The sequence below is a fragment of the Sceloporus undulatus genome, chromosome 2 (assembly GCF_019175285.1).
Source record: "Sceloporus undulatus isolate JIND9_A2432 ecotype Alabama chromosome 2, SceUnd_v1.1, whole genome shotgun sequence".
NCBI lineage: Eukaryota > Metazoa > Chordata > Lepidosauria > Squamata > Phrynosomatidae > Sceloporus > Sceloporus undulatus.
In genome coordinates this window covers 4602745-4624965 of record NC_056523.1, presented here as the reverse complement: position 1 = coordinate 4624965, position 22221 = coordinate 4602745, and the positions used below count along the sequence as shown (strand labels likewise).

The 22221-nt window shown below is 44.3% G+C and overlaps 1 protein-coding gene across 2 annotated transcripts; it reads left to right on the top strand.

Annotated features, from left to right (window-relative positions):
- The first annotated feature begins 4883 nt into the window (after positions 1 to 4883).
- LOC121923051 (zinc finger protein 557-like) lies at positions 4884 to 21581 on the top strand. Of its 2 annotated transcripts, none has more exons than XM_042453177.1 (3): positions 4884 to 5112; positions 5337 to 5463; positions 21456 to 21581. In XM_042453177.1, the coding sequence occupies exons 1-3, from the start codon at positions 5038 to 5040 to the stop codon at positions 21539 to 21541; spliced, it is 288 nt and encodes a 95-aa protein (XP_042309111.1). In that variant the 5' UTR covers positions 4884 to 5037; the 3' UTR covers positions 21542 to 21581. The 2 variants fall into 2 exon arrangements, with proteins under 2 accessions (XP_042309111.1, XP_042309112.1); XM_042453178.1 differs by lacking the exon at positions 21456 to 21581 and adding an exon at positions 9252 to 9415 and having other exon boundaries at positions 4905 to 5112.
- Positions 21582 to 22221: the final 640 nt, after the last annotated feature.

Sequence of the window (22221 nt, the reverse complement as noted above, 5' to 3'; positions counted from 1 at the left end):
ACTGGAGAAATAACCCGGTTTGGCACCGCTTTAATTCAAAGGGTTAACTAAAAGGCAGTTAATAACAGCCTTACAGCATTTTTAGTGGGTTTTTTTGGGCTATATGGCCATGTTCTAGAAGAGTTTCTTCCCATCTGTGGCTGGCATCTTCAGAGAAGGCTGGCATGGAAGTGAGTGGTGTTTGTGTGTCTATACACACACACACACACACACACACACACACATATACACACCATATGATCCTGGGTTGGGAGGAATGATTTCCATGTTAATCTGTGTATTGTTTTCTTGTTGAATGGCAAGGCCTCCTCAGGGTGGGAGGAGATGCAAAGAGGATTTCTGTCTCTTTCATTAGGGATCATTGTTTGCTGTGAATGAAATAATAACCTCCTGGCACAGTCCAAGGTGCTTTCAAGCCCTTCATGGCTTAGGTCCTGCCTACTTATGGGATAGCTTTCTCCCATATAATCTGCCCCACACATTGTGGTGAAAAGCCTACTGCTGCCAGCTAAAACTAGGCTGCTGCAGTTACCCAGAGGACCTTTCCTTCCCAATTTCCGCTCCCAATTTATGGAATAAATTGCTGGAGGAGATTCAATGTATCACTAGCCCTGGTTGCTTTAAAAAGGGAATCAAGACATATCTCTTCCGGAAGGCCTTCTCAGATTAATAACCTTGTATTTAATCATTCAACAACTGCCCTAACTACCTCTGCCTTGTATTTTTCATAACTGCTAATCTTTTAATTACATTTTATTATGGATGGAAGGGTTTGGAGAAGCGGGATATTTATTATTATTATTATCATCATTATTATTATTATATACACACCACTCTCTTCCATGCCAGCTTTCTCTGAAGATGCCAGCCACAGATGCTGGCGAAACGTCAGGAATAAACTCTTCCAGGACATGGCCACAGAGCCCTCCAAAAAACCCACAAAAAACGATGGATGCTGGCCATGAAAGCCTTCAACTTCATAACATTATACAGTAGAGCTCAGTTTTTTGTGGGGTTTTTTCATTTTTGACTTCAGATTACAGAGCTTACTTGGTAGGGTTTGTTGTGTGTGTGTGCGTGTGGGGGGTTCCCTTTTGAGGCTGAGGGAGGTGGTTTGCTCAGTGTCAGCCAGGGTTTCCATGACTGAGTGGGGATTTCAGTCCTGGTCTCACAGGACTGTAGTCCAATGTTCCCACCACTGTGCTCCACTGCCACTACCCACAGCCACATTTTAATATTAACCTTGGTGACAGAGCTTGGAGAACAGGTTTGGCTAATGGGCATTTTGCATGGGTGAAGTGGAAGAGACAGCCAGTTCCAGAGAGTCTTTGGGGAGAGTTTGTTGGGTTAAGGCTGTGGATCTGTTGGGAATCAGTCAGTTTGGTTCCACTGAGCTGGGGAAGGCTGGCTTGGTGGCTTGTTTGAGGCTGTTTGCTTGGTGTAGTGTAGGGCCACGGTTGCTTCCTTAGTGGCATCTTGTTCTTTTGTGTGCTGATGAGATTGTATCAGTTGGTTAAGGCTGCTTGATGTGCCTGAACTGGCAGAAAGGTCACTTGCTGGCTTATTAGTTGCCTTCTTGTTCTGTTGTGTGAAGGGAAGTGAACCAGAGACTTGCTTGAGGGGGGGATCTCAGAAAGTAGGTCACAGACTTGGCTAGCGGAGGATCTAGAAGCCAGTAACTCTATATAACTGCAGCCCCAGTCCTTGGAGCTTGGCAAACATACATGGCCAACATGGACATTTTGCATGGTGTTTCTCTTTAGTGCTTACTTAAGTCTAATGCTTGCAACTGTTGTGGTACGTTTGTTTTCCTCCTAGAGGATGTAGGTAGTCAGAAACGTGAAGGCACACAACAATAAATTCCACTGAAAGCAATTGCCATGGAAATTGAAGTGGAGCGCATATAACTGTATGATGTGAAAGAGCCTCTGGCTTCATTTTGGGCTGAGGAAACTGTCTGCTAGAGTTTGCCTATACTTTGCAGCATCAATCCCAAAGACCTTCCTTCCTTCTCTCCTTAAGTGCCTCTTCAAACATAGAATCATAGAATTGGAAGGGACCACCAAGGGCCATCCAGCCAACCCCTTTCTGCCATGCAGCTAAAAAGGCCAATGCTATTTTAGGCTGCATCAATAGAAGTATAGTGTCTAGATCAAGAGAAGTAATAGTGCCACTGTATTCTGCTTTTGGTCAGGCCCCACCCTGAAATATTGTGTCCATGTCCTGGGCGCCACAATTCAGAAGGACATTGAGAAACTGGAGCCATGTGTCCAAAGGGAGGGCGACAAAAATGGTGAAGGGTCTGGAAACCATGCCCTAGGAGGAACGACTTAGGGAGCTGGGGATGTTTTAGCCTGGGAAAAGAAGGTTAGAGGTGATATGATAGCCCTGTTTAAAATTTGAAAGGATGTTCATATTGAGGAGGGAGCAAGCTATTTTCTGCTGCTCCAGAGAACAGGACCCCGGAACAATGGATGCAAGCTCAGGAAAAGAGATTCCACCTCAACATTAGGAGGAGGAACTTCCTGACAGTAAGGGCTGTTCGACAGTGGAATGCACTCCTTCTCGGAGGTTGATGAGTCGTCTCCTTCCTTGGAGGTCTTTTAAACAGAGGCTGGATGGCCATCTGTCAGGGATGCGTTGATTTGGATTTCCTGCATGGCAGGGGGTTGGACTGGATGGCCCTAGTGGTCTCTTCCAACCTACGATTCTATATTCTTATGATCTATGCAGGAACTCTCAATCAAGCACCCCTGACAGAGGCCATCCAGCTTTTGCTTAAAGACCTCCAAAGAAGGAGACTCCACCACTCTCCAAACAACTCTTACTGTCAGGAAGTTCCTTCCTCAGTTGGCCTCCTAATTGATGAATCCCCTAACTGCTTTGATTGACAGGGGCATCTCAAGTGCTCTTTATAATCCAAAGCGCCCCAGCCCTTCTAGCTTATACCCGAACCAAGTGCAAGTTGGTAGCCCCCCTTTAGAGGAGAGGTTCCAGCAGCTGGAGGCCACAGGTATCTCAGCACATTAGGAAGCAAGAGGATTTCTTGGACGAGCGGACCGTCTGGAGGGGAACACACTGGAGAGTTTCTGGGGAAGAGGTCAGTTTCTGTAACAGAACTAAAACATTTGCAGGAATATGACACACAGAAGTAGGAGAAAACCAGGATCATTTTGCAAGCTTGCAGCTACGATTGATTTGAAGCCCTTGGCCCTTCCAATGAGACAAGGAAGAGTAGCAGAACCAGCCCTCAGGTATGTATACAGAGACCTTGGTAGAATCAGCACATGGGCTTGACCTCTCCCACAATCTGGGTGGGACACATGGTGGTCGTGTAGGGGAACTCCTTGCTGTACAAGGAGTACAGAATCAGTAGTTTGTGGGTCCGGCAAGATGGCTCGAGAGCTGTTGCTGTCTTTCCTGGGCAAAAATGTGTCACATTCTAGGCCCTTCAATTCAAGAAGGATGTTGACAAACTGGAGCATATCCAAAGGAGGGCAACCAAAATGGTGAGGAGTCTGGAAACCATAAATCCCCATGAGGAGCAGCTTAGGGAGCTGGCTATGTTTTTAGCCTGTAGAAGAGAGGTTAAGAGGTGACTGATCGCCATGTTTTTATATTTGAAAGGATGGAAGATGGAGCAAGTTTGTAACCCATTTTGTTGTGGTTGTTTTAAACAGGGGCAGGGTTGTGGTTTCTTTCCTTTAAATCAATTTTTTTTTTGTATGAATGTTTTAACGAAAATATGAATCTTGCCTTATGTGTTTAATACTCTGTAAACATTTTTATGTTAGGAAAAGCTTGGTCGGCCATATTTTAATGCTTTCCTAACATTAACAATTCAAAGTTATTAGGCTTTGATATGATTTAGATCTTTCAATAAAACCTTGGGAAGTACATTGACGTTATCCTATATATGGACCACACAAGATGGGGCCTAAAGCAGAAAATGAAGTAGCAAAAATTCAGTTTTGGACATTACAAAACCATTAACATAATTAACAATTGTTCTTTAAAAGTGATTTTTTAAATAAAGTGGTTTTGGTTGAACTTATGTTTGCTTTGAAGGCTTTGTTTTCTGAATGACATTTTCTTGTACTATAAATAAAGAGAGTAAAGAAAGGAACTGACACTAGAGTGATGGCCGAACAATGAACCTTCTACCCATAAACGTTTTAAAGTTTAAAATGTTAAAACAAACTGTCATGTTCCAGTAAGTGTGTTGTGAAAAATAGTAATAAAAGCCAGACCTTAAAAAAAAAGTATGTTCATAATTAATAAAAAACAACAACAACCAGGAGTGTTTTTTTTAAAAAGTCACTGTGTTTAAACCAAGGTTTTTTTCAGCTAACCCAGAATTACTGGCACACAGTCCAGGTTTTGTTTTATATTTCCCGCAAGAAACTTCACTGCACACCAGTTGCTGGCACCTGATAACAAAAATCCATGTTTTTTCTAGCACAACTTCCCTTAATGCCAATGCTACTAAAAAGCTTCCAGTAAAGTCAGTATATGAGGAGGAAAAGGGGAATTTAAGTGGGAACATAAAAAGATTTTGCAAAAGGATGCTCATTGGTCGGAAGCTTTGTTAGCTGAGGTATCACTGTATTATTATGATTATTATTATTATTATTAACCTTTATTTATAAAGCGCTGTAAATTTACACAGCGCTGTACATACAATCTTTTTAATTGGACGGTTCCCTGCCCTCAGGCTTACAATCTAAAAAGACATGACACAGAAGGAGAAGGGAAAGGTGGTGGGGAAGGGTAAGAGGTCCAGCAGTTCCTCTCTACCTCCAAGGCCTGGACCAAGGGAGAGGGACTGGAGGGAGGGCTTGGCTTCTTGGAACTAGCCTGCCTCTCTCTCTCCCTCAAAATGGTGGCTGGAGGGAGGGCTTGTCTGTAGAGTGTGTGTGTGTGTATGATTTGGATGTTTATGATGTACACTGTGATTGGACATACTTCATATAATCTCTAAGACAAGGAAATGATACTGCCTGACGGATATTCCCTTTCTCTCTCGTAGGTGACAGAATGATGCCTGCAACACAAGTTCAGAGGGCTGCTCTTTATAATGGAGGAGACACAGATGCTGTGCGATCAACTCAGGTGGGCAAAGGGTGGTTGGAGAAGCAGATAGAAAACAAGATGGATACCTCCATGAACCTTTATAGGTATTTCTCCTCTTCCTAGTTTCCATCCAATGTGCATTCTAAGACAGCTATAAGTGCTGTTCAAGAAGATTGAAATCCAAACCACAGTACCCAAACTCACCATCTGTGTCTAAATAATAGACCATTTCTCTTGTAACCAGTTCCCTTTTTTTCTGTCAGGTTATTGTGACATTTGAGGAGGTGGCCGTGCGTTTCACAGAGGAGGAATGGGTGCTTCTGGATCCAGGCCAGAGGGCTTTGTATCAGGCAGTCACAGAAGAGATAAGTAGGATTGTGGCCTCTCTGGGTAAGACTTTCCTTTCCCCCCTAATTGGTAATTTCATTTGGGTATTTTTCATTTAAAAGTTTAGACTTTTTACTTTGGCATATTTCGTGTGTTTCCTTCTCTCACATTCTCCTCTTAGTTTAGCAGTTAGTCATCATCATTTATTTACAGTCAGACCAAAATATTAAGTTTAATTAGTTACAGCTAAAATTAATAAGTCATAAACCAAAAACTCATAAAACATAAATACATACATACATACACACGCATACACATATCATATTCATGACTGAAAAAGTTTACAATTAGTTCTCAGAGATTAACATGAGAATAAATAAAATAATTCAGTTTAAAAAATTAGGCATTCTAAATTTGAAGACCTTAAAAATCCTACTCTAAAACTCTTAGGTTTTATCATCTAAAATTTGTCCACAAGTAATAATATCAGAGGCACAGAATCTTATTTGTGAATCTGATTCATCCAGCAGTAGTGACAGCTCAAATTTTAGTCATCAATTTATTTTTATAGATTAAAATGTTTATAATCCACCTTGGTGTGCAACTAAGGAGGCAGTGTGATGTACTGGTTTGAATGTTGGACAAGGACTTTGAGAGACCAGGGTGGGAATCTCCCCTCTGGAAAGACACTGCATAACTGGGCAGCAAGTCTATTCTCTCATCCTAAAGCAGTAGCAAGCCTCCTCTGACTTAATCTTACAGAGAAAACCCTAGGGTTGGGTCTCAGAAAATTGGAATTGACTTGAAGTTGCACAAAACATCACATTTTTATTAGCTTTGTTTATACCCTGTTTGTGTGTGTATATGTGCCTTCAAGTCATCTGTTGATTTGGGGTGACCCCATTTAATTTCTTAGGATTTTATTAGGCAAAGAATACTCACAGGTGGTTTTGCCTAATTCTTCCTCTGAAAGAAGTATAGCTCTCAGCACCTGGAGTTCCTTGGTGGTCTCTCATCCAAGTCAACCAGGGCTGACCCTGCTTAGTTTCCAAGATCAGACTGGGTCTGATCCCTTAAGGGCAGTGGTTCCCAACCTGTGCTCCAAGGAGCCCTTAGGGTCGATATTTCCCAGGTGCTCCGCAGATGCCCTAGGAAACTGAAAGAAATAAAAATTGAATAAAATTTAAGAATAAGAAACACTTCTCCTAAACACCATTAACTTGTAAGACATAGGGGTAGGCCTCTTAGGGGTTCCGCTACAGAAAATGATTCTGAAAAGGGCTCCATGAGTAAAAAAAAAGGTTGGGAGTCCCTGTTTTAGGATATAACCTACATTTCCCCAAAATCTGGGATTCAAGACAGCTTAATTAAGATTCAAGGCTTCTTAATACGAACTCAAGTTAATTTTTGCCCCCACAACAACCCTGTGAAGTAGGCTAGATGGAGAGTTAGTGAATGGACCTGACTGAACTAGCTAAGGATAGTAACTAGCCAAGTATTGGTGGGGCTTTGAACCTGACGTTTCTTTGTTGTGCAAATTCGACAAGTTAACTAATCCTCTGGGAGAGAATCCTTCATCCCCTTGCCTAGTTTGAATAATGGCTTTTATTTATTGGATTGCTATTCCTCTTAGAGAGCCAGGATACTGTAGTAGTGTGACAAGTGTCCTTGTTGGACATGGGGCGGCGGAGAGGGGGGTATGGATTAAAATCTTTCAGCTATAGAAACCTAAAAGTGACCATGGCAAACTGCACTCTCTCAACGTAAGAGGCAGACATTGGCAAACCTTCCAAATAAATCTTGCTAAGAAAACCCTAGGATAGGGTTTCCATAAGGTTGCACTCAATATGATGTCATTAAAAAAAAAACTACAACAGTGAATCCAAAGCCCACCTTACAAAAAGATTTGGGAATCACCATCATAGCTGTTGACCAGCTCTTCTCTCACACCAAAGAGCTACTAATTGACTGTGGAGAATTTGTTGGGTTGAGGCTGTGGGTTTTGGTGAGCTTGTGTCTGTTGGATTAAGGCTGATTGTTTGTGTGCTCTTTAGAATTCTGTTGTTCCAGAGTGTATAGCCCCAGGTTCCTATCCTCTATTGTAGCTTGGTGACCTTGTGTCTGTTGATTCAAGGCTGATTGTTTTTGTGAGCTGAGTAGAAGTGTGATTGTGTGCTCATTAGTAGTATTTTGTTCTGTTGTCTCAGAGTGACAGGAGCTTCTTCTCAGAGGAAGTGAATCAGAGACTTGGTGGAAGGAGGCGCTAGCAACCATTATGTTGTTGTATGCCTTCAAGTCCTTTCCTAATTATGGCAACCCTATCAGGATTTGTTTAGAGAAGGTTTGCCCCTGAGGCTGAAGCATGTGACTTGTCCAAGGTCACCCAGTGGGTTTCATGGCTGAGTTGGGAATCGAACCCTGAGTACAACAGAGCTGTACTCCGACACTCAAGAGCAATACGCCATTCTGGCAGCCAGTAGCTGTGTCTATATAAATGCAGCTCCATTTACTGGAGCTGGTGAACAGGTGAGACCAACAGGGGTGTTCTAGGTGCATTTAGCAGGGGCATTTTGAGAAGGAGATCCTGAATTCTTTGTCAGTGCCTACTTAAGACTATTGAATTTGGGCAGTGAGGGTGCTGCTGAAGTCACCTGCAAGAGCTATGGTATGTTTGTGTTCTTGCTGAAGGATGTGGGTAGCTGCACCTGCAGGAAGTGCAAATTGGTTATGCTGTTAGAAGAAAAGGTCCAACAACGTAAGGCTCGTTTATCCACTCTTCAGCATATTAAGGAGCAGGAGAATTTCTTGGACAGAGTAGAGGACCAATGATACTGCAAGGCATGGCCTTCAGAATATTGCAAGGGATTATGAAACTCTGGGTAGGAAGCTGAAGGGTTTGGATGCACAGATAGTTATTTCATCTGTCCTCCCAGAGGAAGGGCATGGCCCAGGAAGGGAGAGAGAAATAGTGGAGGTGAACAACTGACTCCAGGAGCAATGTGGCTCCCTGGCCCAGTACAGTTTCATAGAGGTGGACTTCTGGCAAGTGGTGGTTTGGAGCTCACGGCAGTTGGCAGGAATGTTTCTGATCCAGGAGAGCTTTAAACTGAGTTATATGGGGGGAGGGAAACAGTATTCTTCAGGGTTGGAGTTCATCAATGGCCCCTGGTCTTGGATGTGTCTATACTAATAATGTACAGAGCATGGTAAAAAAATAAGATGAACCTGAAGTTGTAGCACAGCAAAGCAAATGTAATAGGCATAACTGAAAACTTGTGGGATGAGTCTCATGATTGGAAATATAACAATAGAGTGGTATAACTTATTTCAGAAAAATAGACCAAACAGGAAAGGGGGTGATGTAGCATTATATATTAAGGATGTGTACACCTGTGAACAGGTGGGGGATTGACTATGGACCAGACAAGCTGCGGACTTGGATTATGCCTTCCTGGAACAGATGACTATACATTCAGAAAGGAGAGACCTAGTAGTAATGAGGGATTTCAACTATTCTGATATTTGTTGGAAGTCAAAAGCTGCCAAAAATTGAAGATCCAACAAATTTCTTCAGAAGTTTGCAGAAAATTTTATTATCTTTAACGTGGAAGAGGCAACCAGGGGATCATCTATCTTAGATCTGATCCTAACCAACAGTGATGATCTGATCAATGGGATAGAAGTGGCAGAATCCTTAGGTGTTCCCCTGGAGTTTGTTATACAGTGGAAAGGAGAAACCAAATGCAGTCAGACATAAATTCCTGTGCACTCTGCACCCCCAACCCCCAATGAGTTCTTATTGTACTAGATCAGCTTTCATATTAACTCTTTTATTCTTTTATTCATTGCAGAAGCTGACAAATGGGGAAAAGAGTGGGTAGAAGGAAGTAAATGTAAAAAGCCAGAAGAGCAACAGAAGGAAAAGTGAAGCAATTGGGAAAGGAGGACTAAGTCTCTGCTTTTCAGGGCAGGGACCAGCAATAAATCACAGACCTAGAAAAGGCAGATAAAAGAGAGAAATGACAAAAAGGTATGGGGTAAGAGAACGCGTTCAATTCGGAATCAAACCTGAAAAGCTCATTGCAAAATCCTTAAAGAATAAATCATATAAATGCTTAGAGCATGGAAAGACATTCAGGCAAAGCAGGCCCTTATCCATCATCTAGTGACTCACATTGCAAAAAGCCATATAGCTGCTTGGAGTGTGGAAAAGCTTTGCAAAGCGTCCATGTCTCAGCAGGACATCAAAGCTGTCACATACAGGAGAAACCATATAAGTGTTTGAGTGTGGAAAGAGCTTTCAAACGACGTGCCACCCTTCTTCGTCATCGGGAACTCACACAAGCAGAAAAGCCGTTGAAATGCATGAAGTGCGGAAAGAGATTCAGGCAAGCAGCCGGCCTCAGCCAGCAACAATTAACTCACACAGCAGAAAAAGCCGTATAAATGCTTGGAGTGTGGAAAGAGCTTTTCAGGCAGTTTCATACCCAGCAGACATCAGAGCAGCACAACACAGGAGAAACCATAAATGTTTGAGTGTGGAAAAGCGGTACAATCAAACAGAGCAGCCTCATTCGACATCGAGAAACTCACATGGCAAGAAAGCCAAACACCTGCTTGGGGTGGGAAGAGCTTCAGCAGTCAAATATAGAACTCTTTAGACATCGAGGAAATCATGTGGCAGAAAAGCCATATAAATGCTGGATTGTGGGGAAGAGCTTTAATTTCAGTTCATGCTTTAGTAGACAGCCAGAGAATTCCACACACAGAGAAAGCCATACAATGCCTGGAGTGTGGACAGAGCTTAATCGAAAGGCAAACCTCATGCTCAACAAAGAACCACACGGGGGAGAACCATATCAGTGTTTGCAGTTGCGGAAAGCGCTTCACTATAAAATCAAACCCATAACCCATCAAAGAACTCACACAAAAGAAAAAACCTACCAGTGTTGCAATGGTGGAAAAGAGCTTCCCCTTCAGAATGGTCTCACTCGACATATAATTTCCCACACAGGAGAGAAGCCGTACAATGCTTGGAGTGTGGAAAGGGTTTTGGTTCAGGTAAATCCTAATTAGTCATCAAAGAACTCACACAGAAGAAAGACCATATAAATGCTTGGAGTGTGGAAGGAGCTTTAACAAGAGTACAAACCTCAGAAGACACTTGGGAAGAATTCATCCTCCAGGGGAAAAAACCAAATAAAATTGTTGGAAGTGGCAAGACCTTCCATAGAGGAGGAAGAAAGTGTCATGTTTTGAAATTATTTCACTGGCACTTGTCCTCAACTTCTAAGCACTCATATAAGAGACATCCCAGGCAATTTTTGTCAGTGTGGAAGAACTTCACTACAGGGCACATCTTATTAGTCCCACAAGGCGGGTCAATCGCGCTTTGCGGCGCTCCTCCTCCGCCGCCATTTGCTCCGCGCGGGAGCCGCAAGCAGCCAAACCGTGCGACTCCTGCGCGACAAAAAAAGAAGCTCCATTTTGGAGCTGTCTTCTTGCGGCCCTCTAGGACGGCGCGAGGCGCCTGCCGCGGACATCGAGACGTCATAGGCGCCACCGACACGTTGGACGCTATGCGTCCAGTACGTAAGGATGGCGGCGCCATTAGAAGGGGCGCCGCTATCTTGTAACGTAAGGATACGTACTAGGGTTAGGGGGGTGCGGAAGCACCGCCCTTCCTAACCCTAGTACGTATCCTATACGTACTATATGGCGGTTTGTATCCCGCCAAAGAACTAACATGGGCGAAGAAACCCTTTAAATCCTTATACAAAGGCTTTCAAGACACCTGGAATCCTAATTTTTTCCATCAAGGAATTCCATCCAAAAGAACCATATAATTGCTAGGAGTGTGGGCAGAGTGTCAGCAGAGACACAAACTCATTAGCCTTAAAGCAAGATCACATTAAGAGAAAAAACTGTAAATGCTCAGAAAGAGTTTCCACTGATGTTTGCCATGAGAGAATTTAAAGAGGGGGATGAACTATTCCCCATTGAGATCAGTTACAGGCAAAGACTTCCAGAGTTGCTGGACTGCATTGCCTAGCAATTCTTCACCACTGGCTGGGATAGTTGGGGAGGTAGGAAGTTGCCGTTCATAGAACATTGAGAGGACAACAATTTCTATCCCTGATTTCAAGCCAGTGGTAAATACCCTGGGTGAACATCACTTTTGTGCCTGGAGCATAATGAACCCCTAGATTTGGGACTGCAACTCCCAGCATCTCTCCCCATTGTCTGCTGGCTAGGGTGTCTGGGAGTTGAATCCAACAACACTAGGATGCTTGATTATGGGTCCTGCATGGCGGGGGATTGGACTGGATGGCCCTTGTGCCTCATCTTCCAACTTATGATTCTGTGAACATCTAGAGGGTCACATAATCTGCATTCCTGCTTACATTCTGTAAATGCTGTTACGTCTGCCCTCTCTATACGTGGGGGATCCGTTCTGGACTCCCCGCATATGGGAAAAATAGCATAGCTCAAGCCCCATAGGGAAGAATTAGGCACAGCACATGCCAACGCACAGGACACAGGTGTGGGTGTGGGTACGTGCCTCATTAACTTCAATGGGCTTGCCTTCCTCGGAAGCTCAAAAATGCAGAAGGCAAGTCGGCCTAGAGGAGCGCTGATTGTACATCAGTAGTGGTGTAGAATTAATTTAAAGGGATTTTGCTTGTGATCAAAGGTATTAATGGGTCAGATAACTGTTTCTTTCTGGAAATGACTCATGGGATAGATGAGGTGAAACAACCAAAATATAAGGGTGGTGAGCTCTGCTGGCCTTATTTTGAAGAAAGTTTTGTGTTCTTGGTAGGTCAGTCAGAGCACTAGTGGTATAGGAATGGGAGAAGATGCTCAGTGCACTAAAAGATGCTTTGGAACAGTGTCATTTCTCTCTGGCTTTACTCGCGAACGAAGATTCAGGAAGAATGGGTTTCTTAAAAAAGATATTGAGAGAGTCCAAATATTTGCTTTTGCAAAAAAAAAACAGGAGTTACTGACAGATTCTCCAAAGCTAGTTTTTGACTTGGTTGTCTTTAGTTCAGCAATCGTGGTAACAGGTTAGTTGCCTGTCATTTAATAAAAAGATTAATTTCGAACTACCTAGTTCAACTGTTATTAATCAGTCTGCTTCACTCACACATAAAGCAGTGGAGAAGAGGTGAGTGTGGCATTTGGGCAATGCCATTGAAAGGGGGGAGAATGCTGCAGGTGGGCAGGGAGAGGAGAGCAGGCTCAGCCATGGAGGGCGAGTGGGTCTCCTTTGTGCCGACTGTTTGGTAACTCTTTCCAGACATGTTCCCCCTCTTCCAGGGGTTCTCCCATCCAGTGGCTTCCCAACGGTTGGTGTCAACCATGCGGAACTCATAGTGTCCCACACATTGACTCCCATTTCCACCATACAGAATACATTAGCAATCTTGTTTGGCACAAATGTACTGTGTGAACCGTAATTCCCATATACACTCGTCCGCTACATCCTGAGGTTAGGGACACAGGGCCCCCGTGAATGGAAAAAGAGAAAATAACAGAATGGAGAACACCTTCTAGGGAATCTCTAGTGCAACTCCATGGTAAACCTCTGCCAGTCACTAACCATAGAATTGCGCTGGAGGAGCTACAAATGCCTAGTAGAGAGTTGTCTTAGAATCTCCAGTCCTTCAGGGCAACCTTTGCTTGAACTTGGACCATAGACGACCTAGAGATTCCTGCGGAAAAACATGTTTAGTAAAATCCCTGTAATAATCAAAGCCACAAAAAGTCAAAGCCGCCAATATGGAGAAACTTAGTGTAGCATTGAATGTAAAGCTAATAGTTGTGGTGTAAATGACTAGCACTTAAAATTATACATTTATTAGTGAAGATTGGTGTTAAAATGTGATGTTCTCCTGGAGCAGCAGAAAATAAGCTTGCTCCCTTCTCAATATGAACATCCCTTCAAATATTTGAAAAGGGCTATCATATCACCTCTTATACCTCTTTTCTCCAGGCAAACAATCCTCAGCTCCCTGAGTCGTTCCTCATAGGGCATGTTTCCAGACCCTTCACAATTTTTAAGTCGCCCTCCTCTAGACACGCTCCAGTTTCTCAAGGTCTTTTCTGAATTGTGGCGCCCAGAACGGGACACATATTCTAGGTGGGGCCTGACCAAAGCAGAATACAGTGGCCACTATTACTTCTCTGATCTAGACACTATACTTCTATTGATGCAGCCTAAAAAGCATGGGCCTTTTTAGCTGCTGCATTGCATTGTTGACTCTTTCAACTTGTGGTCTACTTGGACTCCAGATCCCTTTCACATGTAGTTTCATTAGCCAGGTTCCTCCATCCTATATCTGTGCTTTTTTCGTTTTTTCCGCCTAGTGGCAATACCTTACATTTCTCTGTGTTGAATTCATTTGTTAGTTTGGCCCAGCTTTCTAGTCTATTCAAGTCATTGAATCTTGACCTGGTCCTCTGGAGTATTAGCTATTCCTCCTAATTCATTTTGGGCATGGAATTGTTATAAAAAAAATTTAATCTTAGCAGGCGTTGTTTGTAACTCAGATGCAGGAAGGTTGTTTAATTAATTTATGTGAAATTGCAGATGGACCAAATTAACTACAAAATTGCGGAAATATTAAATGTTGTTTATTAACAGTTTGTGGCTGAAACAAAGTTTGTGTACATTTGAACCATCAGAAAGCAAAGGCGTCACTATCTCAGTCACTCAGGAAAAAATGTTTATTCCACAGCTTTAACTTTTTTTGGGGCTCTTTGCATGAATTCTGGAGTTGGAGTTGTTTTTGTGTGGGGGCTCAGAGCGGAGCTCTAGTTGGGTGCATCTAAGATTCCTTTTGTTAAGATTTTGTTATTTTCCTCAAAAGCGCGTTGCGTTCAGTTACTACAAAACTACAACTCCCTTATCCTTTGGGGCGGGAGCCATGACCGTTAAAGGTGGGCGGGGCAAGTCGTCCGTTGGACTGGTCCATTGACCCACAGCAGGAGGGGGAGCGCAATGCCCCCTGTTCCTTCCCGCCGAGTGGCCTCGCCCGCCGCCGCCTCCTCGCCTTCGCGAGGGACTCTAGAGCTACGAGAGGCAAGAGAGCCACCTTCGCAAGGCGCAAGCGTCCTCCGAGTCCGGTGGCGCGCGTTCCGGGCGGAGCATCGAGAGGCGGGCGGAGCGTCGCCCACGTCCTTCGGGTCTGCCTCCCTCTTCCTCCCCCGCCTCCGAGGCCCCCACCCCCGTTTTCTGGCGCCTCCCGACTCCCTCGCATGCAGCCCGTCCCCGGCCCTTATATCGTCCTCCGCGAGGGACGTGCCCCAGGAGCGCCCTGGGAGGCTCCCCAGCCCCTACGGGTCCCTCGGCAGAAGGAGGGGGCAGAGGGCTTCTCCCCGCCTGGGAGGGCTCGAGGAGGGGGCTCCTGGCTCTCTCCCTCCGACCTGAGCCAAAAGAGCTGCAACCGAGCCGCCCTCGTCGTCCGGCGCCGGTGAGCGGGGAGGGAACCAAAGGGAAGGCCCCGGGGGGCCAAAGAGAGGAGTGAGGGATGAGGGGGTGAGAGGAAGAGGAGGAGGAAGGAGGGGGCTGGTAGGAGGCGGAGGGAAGAACTGAGGAAGAGGGAGGAGGAGGAGAGAGGAGGAGGAGGAGAGTAGGAGAGAGAAGGGGGAGGAGGAGGAGGAAGAGAGGAGGAGAGAAGGGGAGGAAGGCAAGGGAGGAGGAGGAGAGGGGAGAGTAAGAACAGTGGGGGAGTACGAGGAGGGAGAGTAAGAAGAGGAGGGGAGCTGGGGAGGGAGGAGAGGAGGAAGCAGGAGGAAGGGGAGGAAGACAGGGAGAGTAAGAAAATGGGGGCGGGGAGGGAAAGGCAGGGGGAGGAGGAGAAGGAAGAAGCAGCAGGAGGAAGAATAGGAGCCAGGAGAGAGGAGGAGGAGGAGGAGGAGGAGGAGAGATGGGGAGAAGGAGGAGGAAGAAGAAGGATCAGCAGGAAGAGGGGGGAGGAGGAGCGAGAGTAAGAGGATAGAGGAGGAGGCTGAGGTGAAGGAGTAAAAGGAGTCAGAAGAGGGAGAGGAAAGGAGGGGAGGAGAAAGAGCAAAAGGAGCAGAGAGGAAAGGAGGGGAAGGAACAGAGAAGGGAGTAAATGAAGCAGGAGAAGAGAGGGAGAGGAAGAGGGGAGGAAGAAGAGGAGGCTGGAGAGGGCGACCAAGAGAGGAATGTGGAGTAGATTTAGAAGAGGAGGATGACAAAAAAGGGAGGAGAAGGAGTAAGTGGGGAAAGGAGGGAAGGTGAGCGGAGAAGAATTGAGGAGAGAAAGGAGGAGGGGAGAGAAGAGGAGCGTTCAAAACAGCCCTTCTCTCTAGGCTTCTTTGGAGAAAGCACCAGTGGAGTCCTCCCGATTCCACAACACTTGAAATCATAGAGTTGGAAGACACCACAAGGGGCCAGCCAAATCCCTGCACCATGCCAAGGACTCTCAATCAAGCCATCCAGAGGCCATCCAGCCTCTGTTTAATAAAGTCCGCCAAGGGAGGGGAGACTCCACTACAACACTCCGAGGACGAGTGTGTTCCACTGTCAAATAGGCCCTCACTGGGTCACAGGAAGTTTCCTCCTCCTAAATGTTGGGTGGAATCTCGTTTCGCTGCAGCTGTCAATCCAGTGCTGGCCTCCAGGTCCGAGTCTCTGGAGCAGCAGAACAGCTTTCGCCCTCCTCAATATGACATCCTTTCCTTTCAAAGATTAAACAGGGCTATCATATCAACCTCTTACCTTCCTTCTCTCCCGGCTAAACATCCCCAGCTTCCTGATTCGTTTCCGCATAGGAACAATGGTTCTAGACTCGTCTCACCCTTAGCTCCCTCTTTGGACAACGCTCCATTTCTCACATCCTTTTTGAATTGGTGGAGCCCAGAAGTATTTCAGTGGTTTCAGATTTGGCAATAGTATTTGTGTAATTAGATAAGGAGAGATTCGTGGAAATGGGGTGTTTGCTGCTGATTATGAGAAGGATGAGATGATGTGCGTCAAGTCATTTCGCTAGCTCCACGCCGCTCTGGGCCCCACAACAAACTCCCAACTCCCAGAATTCCATAAGCCTTGAGACAGGGCAAGTTAAAGCAGCGCCATCTGTGTTATTTGTCCATTGTGGATGCGAGCCTTAGTAGCTTTTAATAAACAGTGTCGTTGTAATCATCAGCAAGCATGAACTCCTCATTACTTGGCCTCAGCTCCCCTCGTTTCCCTCAAAAAGCCAACTTTGCTGACTATTTTTGTGTGTTCTTCAGCAATATGAGGGAAGATTCCTTAGATCGCCTCTATGCCATTTCTGGCTGTCTTCTGCAAGTGAAGGGCCAGAGTCTGAGTCCTTCCACTAATACAAGATACCTCAGTTAACTAGTGGATGTGTTCCTGGGCATGAACTCTTTTACAGAAGTTTGGTAGCAAGAAGGCAAAGTAATATGGAAACATAGGGATATGTTTCTTCTACATCCCAAAAAAGAAGAACAAGCTCAAAATCTTTCAGCAACATATTATTCAAAAACGATGTCTGCGTATTGAAAGGAAACCCCTGAAGAGGCCAGCCCACAGAGCTGGCAAAATGTCAGGAATAAAACTCTTCTAGAACAGCCCACAAAAAACGAATCTATGGAATAAGTAAACAGGGACAAATCAAAGCTAGAGCCATGTTAAGTCTGTAGAATCAGTCTAGAGAAATCTTGTAGCACCTTTTCAGACTCACTGAAAGAAGAGAATTGGCAGAGGAGCTTTCCTAGACTTAAGTCTACTTTCCCCGCAATGCATACGGAGGAAAAACTCAAACGGCCAGCTTCTTTCTTTCAGTGAGGCTCAAATGTGCTGCAAGAGCTCCTAGAAACAGGAAAAAGGGAATTCTTCTAGAGATCATTGAAAGCTTCTTTTCCAAAGTTCCATCCATGGATGAACTTCTTCATCATTGTCATGTTTCTTATGAATTTCCATTGTTCTATCTTTCTTTTAAAACATACATACGGGGAAGTAATCGGTGAAGAAAGGCCTTAGCTGCCATCTTTTTCCCCCTCTGTTTTCCTGTCAGCAAGTCCAGCAAGAGATTGTGGAGCCCACCTGTTGTTTTAACTTGCCTGTTGTAAGGCAGGCACACAGTTAACAGTTACAGTAGGCTAATGCAGAAGCAAACATTTGTCCTCACAGCTCAGCTATTGTAATTGTTAATGCAAGACACATTGCTGCAATGCAAACCAAATATAATCCCGAGTTTCATCCACATCCTTAGCATACCCCAATATCATGTACTGCTAAAAGAAATTTGGACAGCTAGATTGAGGAGGAAAAAGAGTGCTGGACAACATAAAAAGACTATTAAAGGAGCTTCTTTCTCAGAGCTTTGTTAATTGTGGTATTCTTGTATTTGGACGCGCTAACCCTGTGTGCCAGAACCCTATTTTTGCAAATGAGACAATGAACATGGCAACTGGAATGGTGTTATATGCCAAATGTTAAAAAGCTCCGCATGAAATGGCCTGACCGTTTTGTGAGATGGGGAATAGCTGCATTCAGTTTCACAGGTTGCACAGAGTCCAATGGTGCATTGGGTAAAGATGTGGGCATTGTGCACATTGTGAATTTGGAGTACAACCACATTAGTTGTGCACTGTAAGCGTCCCCCAAGAGGCCACGTTGCAACAACTGCACTAACCTCTGAACTAAAATTGTACTCCCTCTTCTTGAACATCGACCATGGCTGATATTTTTGCCTAGCCCTTATACTTACCGATGCAGGCAGCTAGTTAAGCTGAAAGCAAAACATAGTGAAGGGAAGTTTTTAAAACCCTTCAAAATTCTTGACTTGAATCTAGTGGAGATGGATTGGCAGTTTTTAATTTTAATACACAATTGCTGGTTGGACGCTTGGCTGGTAAATTAGGGTTTAAAAGACCGCAACTGTATATAGAAATGTTTTACAAAAACTACAGTGGGCAGCACTAAGCACAAAAGGTCCGGATCCAACACCTGACGGCATTTCAGCTCTCACTTAATGTCAGGAATGGGATTCCTCAAATTCCTTGTGCAATCTACTTCCGCGTCGTGAGTTTCTTCCGTGCATCGCTAAATTGGTTTTTTTTTGTGTGTTTTGTTTAAACATTTATTTCGGGCCTCCAGTTCTATAATTCACAATCCTGTCCCAATTTTCTTTCTTTTTATTTCACACAGTGGGGGAATGATGTGGAAAAGGGGTCTCCGATTTCCTGACAGATGTAAAAAGCCAGAGGAACAGAGAAGGAAAGTCAGTAAATCGAAAGAGGAAGGATAATAATTCCTGCTTCTGACAAGCAGCATAATAATATATAAATACATCGTTGAGAAAAAATTGACAGAAGAAGGAAAATGGAGTAATAGCCTTGTGTGTAAGAGCAGTTAAATTCTAAAAAAAGTGTTAAGGGTCATGGCAAAGCCACAAAGAAGGAAAAAGCACTGAATGCTCGATTGTGGGAAGATTGGGCCCCTCTTAGGGGAAACACGCAGAAGACAAACACGTAATAAATGCTCAGAATGTGAAAGGAGCTTTCAGCTTTACACAAGTCTCATCTCAACAGGACCATTCAGAGAACTCACAAGGGGGAAACCGTACAATGCTTGGAAATGTGGAAAAAGGTGTTCCATGTGAGCACAATTTGATGTCTCATCAACTAACTCCACAGCGGGAAGAGAAAGCATATAGGTGTGCAGAGTGTGGGGGAAGAGCTTCACGTCAAGAAAAGCCTAACCGGCACCGGTTTAGCTCACACAGGGAGAACCCCACCAGTGTTTTGGAATGTTGGAAAGAGCTTTCAGTCGTGGGCGCAAATCGTGCTTTTCATCAAAGAACCCACACGGGAGAAAAAACAGTAACCAAATGCGTGGAGTGTGGCAAGACTTCAGCTCATTCAGAAAAGCCTTAGAAGGCACCAGAGAACTCACACAGGGGAGAAACCGAGAATCTGGGAAGGTGGAAAAAGTTTCCATTTGAGGCACAAGTCTCAGTTCTCACCAGAGGAGTCACACGGAGGAGAGCCGTATAAGTGCTTGGAGTGTGGAAGAGTTTTTCCAATGGAGCACAAGTCTCGCCTTTCACCAGAGGGACCACACAGCTGAGAAACCATATAAGTGCTTGGAGTGTGGAAAGGAGGCTTCATTTAAAAGGCAAACCTTAACCAGACATCAGAAAATCCACACAGAGAGAAACCATACAAATGCCTGGAGGGGTGGAATGAGTTTTCAGCTTAACACAAAACTCAGTAAGCAATCGAAGAACTCATACAGGAGAAAAACCAATACACATGCGTGGAGTGTGGGAAGAGCTTTGGAGAAAGACAAACCTCAGTCGGCATCAGACAACTCACAACAGGGGAGAACCTTACAAGTGCTGGAGTGTGGGGAAAGAACTTCAGTCGAAACACCAACCTCGCAACATCAGAAGAACTCACACAGGCATTTAACCATATGAATGGTTTCCATGTGGAATTGGTTTATTCACAAATTCAGTTATTCTAAAAGAGGAAGCTGTACAAGTGTCAAATTGTTATATATTATGAAGGGGTGACATCCTTATCCTTCAAGACTTATTGGCCACGCTGCTGGACCTAGTGTGAGTGGGCCTCTCACCAACATTCAAACTAATTTTTAATTTTTTGTCATATTTCAAACTGACAACACACACCTTCCCATGTAGAAAAAAGTCAAGCCGAATTTTTGCCCAGTGGTTTGGGGGTGTTTGTTAATGTGATTTTTGTTCCTGGAGGGACTTTTTTTCAAAACTGGATGTGGATCCGGAACTAAATTTGGGCCACTCAGTCAGTCCAAAGAACGCCCCATAGTTTGTTGTTGAGAGAAACGGAAAATACTGGGTAAACATTAAATCTTGAAGCGTCTCACTGCGTGGATAGTGCCCACTGACAATAATTGCTACAAAGACAAGAAAGTGGATCAGTTAGCAACTTGGTTGGTGGGATGAACGCCATTGGTATGGTGTAACATCTTTGCTTGCAAAGCCAGTATTGGGTCTGTGCTGTTGGGCATAGGATGGCATTTCATTATTTTCCTCTAACCATTTTAGCTTTTTCATTTCTGAATTTCACTACATACAAGTGCTCCTTTCTATAAACCCGTGTGTAATTAATCTGCCAAGGTGTAGTTATGACACTTCAGACATCTGATAAGTCCACAAAACCCTCATGAATGCCAGAATAAATATGTTGATTGTAAAAGATGCCTCAGTGGACCCCCCCTCGTGCTCGCTTTGAAGTAATTTTGTAACGCAGCCAGTGTAACTTTGCCTTCTTCAGGTGATTAAGGTTATGCTACCAGTACAACAGTAATTGTATTGGTCTTAAGACAAATCTGTGCTGTGGCAGTAACCTTTATTCGGCAGCCCAAAAGGTACCATTGGTTCACTCTGAGTCTCCTAGGTTTACTTGGGAAGATACCAAATCTAGTGTTTCTTCAGTGGGATCTACTGTGACTGAGTTGAAACAGTTAATAAAGCCAATTTAACTGTTTCGCCTATGGGTGGGAATGGAGCCCTCAGAGAATAAAATGCATTTCAAGTGGTTTGAAATCTGCTGCAAGGGCCACTAAGTGGAAAGCTAATTTTGCTTCTATTGAACTGTCGTTACTCATCCAAAATGAGCTCTGAAATGGCCAGGCGCCTAACTGATTTTGAAAAAACTGAGCTGGGTCAGAAGGTGGTTGTTTTTTGTGTGTGGTGTCTGGGTGTGTGTTAGTGAGTGAGAGAGGAGAGAGAGAGAGAGAGAGAATTGCAAAGAATATCAGGTGCTGTGGCTATATTTCAGGGGAAAGCATGCCAAAGAAACCACCTCTGAAATCCTGCCTAAGAGCACTCTGAGAAATGTTAGGGATTGCCATAAGGTCAACCGGCAACAGGAAAAGGGTGGTGCATGCACACACACACAAGCAAAAAAGATCCATATAAAGATGGTCTAGTGACTGTCCTCTAAAACAGTGTTGACTTTTCAAAGGGGGCCTTTTTTCCTCAAAGGTAAGTTATTTTCCTTTTACTGTTTTTCCTTGTTTCCAGAAAATCCAGATACTCAACAAGACCACTTTGAGAGTCTGCAGATCCTCCGTTTTAAAGGCAAGATGCAGACTATGACAATCACTTAATCACAAGTCACACACACCCTTCTGTAGACTGGCTTTTGCCTAGTGTCTTACCTAAAAAAAAAGAGATCGGAGGTTCCCAAAGTTGCATTCCAACCAAGTACAGACTTTGAAGAAATCTTATTTACATATTTGGCTATCCAGTTTTTTCAATTTTTTGGGAGAGGTGCATATATAGTGAGCCTGGATATCCTGAACGTGCCATCCGTGGGCCCCCATCAGCCCCAGTAGTGGGATGTGCACATGCCAAGACCACCATTGGAACTTCAACGGTAGTCAATTTGTTCTTAAATGGGAAAAATGGCAGCAGGGCTGTTGTGTGTGCACCTCCATTTGGGATAGTGGCACGTGAGGTCCCATAGATGTTGGTATCAAAGGTTGGGGATGGAATGAATCCCAATGGAGACAAAAGTCCTTCTGTACTTAGAGATTCTTGGAGATGAGACCCAAGGCTAAACAAATGAGACCCAAGTCCTGAACAAATCAGTTATGTTTCATATACACCTTATAGACACAGAGCCTGAGGTAAGTTATACAGAATATGGTAAATATTTCTTTGCGGCATGAAACAAAAGTTTGTATACACTGAGCGATTAAAGGCAAAGGTTATCACTATCTCAGCAGCCACCATCTAGACAAACTGGAATATTTTGGATTTCATAATTCTGGATAAGGCAGAGAAC

What these genes read in the sequence shown, in the direction of transcription:
- LOC121923051 (XM_042453177.1), top strand. Translation starts at nt 5,038, where the DNA reads ATGATGCCTGCAACACAAGTTCAGAGGGCTGCTCTTTATAATGGAGGA. An exon ending in ATGCTGTGCGATCAACTCAG is followed by an intron (nt 5,113 to 5,336) that starts GTGGGCAAAGGG and finishes TTTTTCTGTCAG; the next exon opens with GTTATTGTGACATTTGAGGA. An exon ending in TAGGATTGTGGCCTCTCTGG is followed by an intron (nt 5,464 to 21,455) that starts GTAAGACTTTCC and finishes CCTTGTTTCCAG; the next exon opens with AAAATCCAGATACTCAACAA.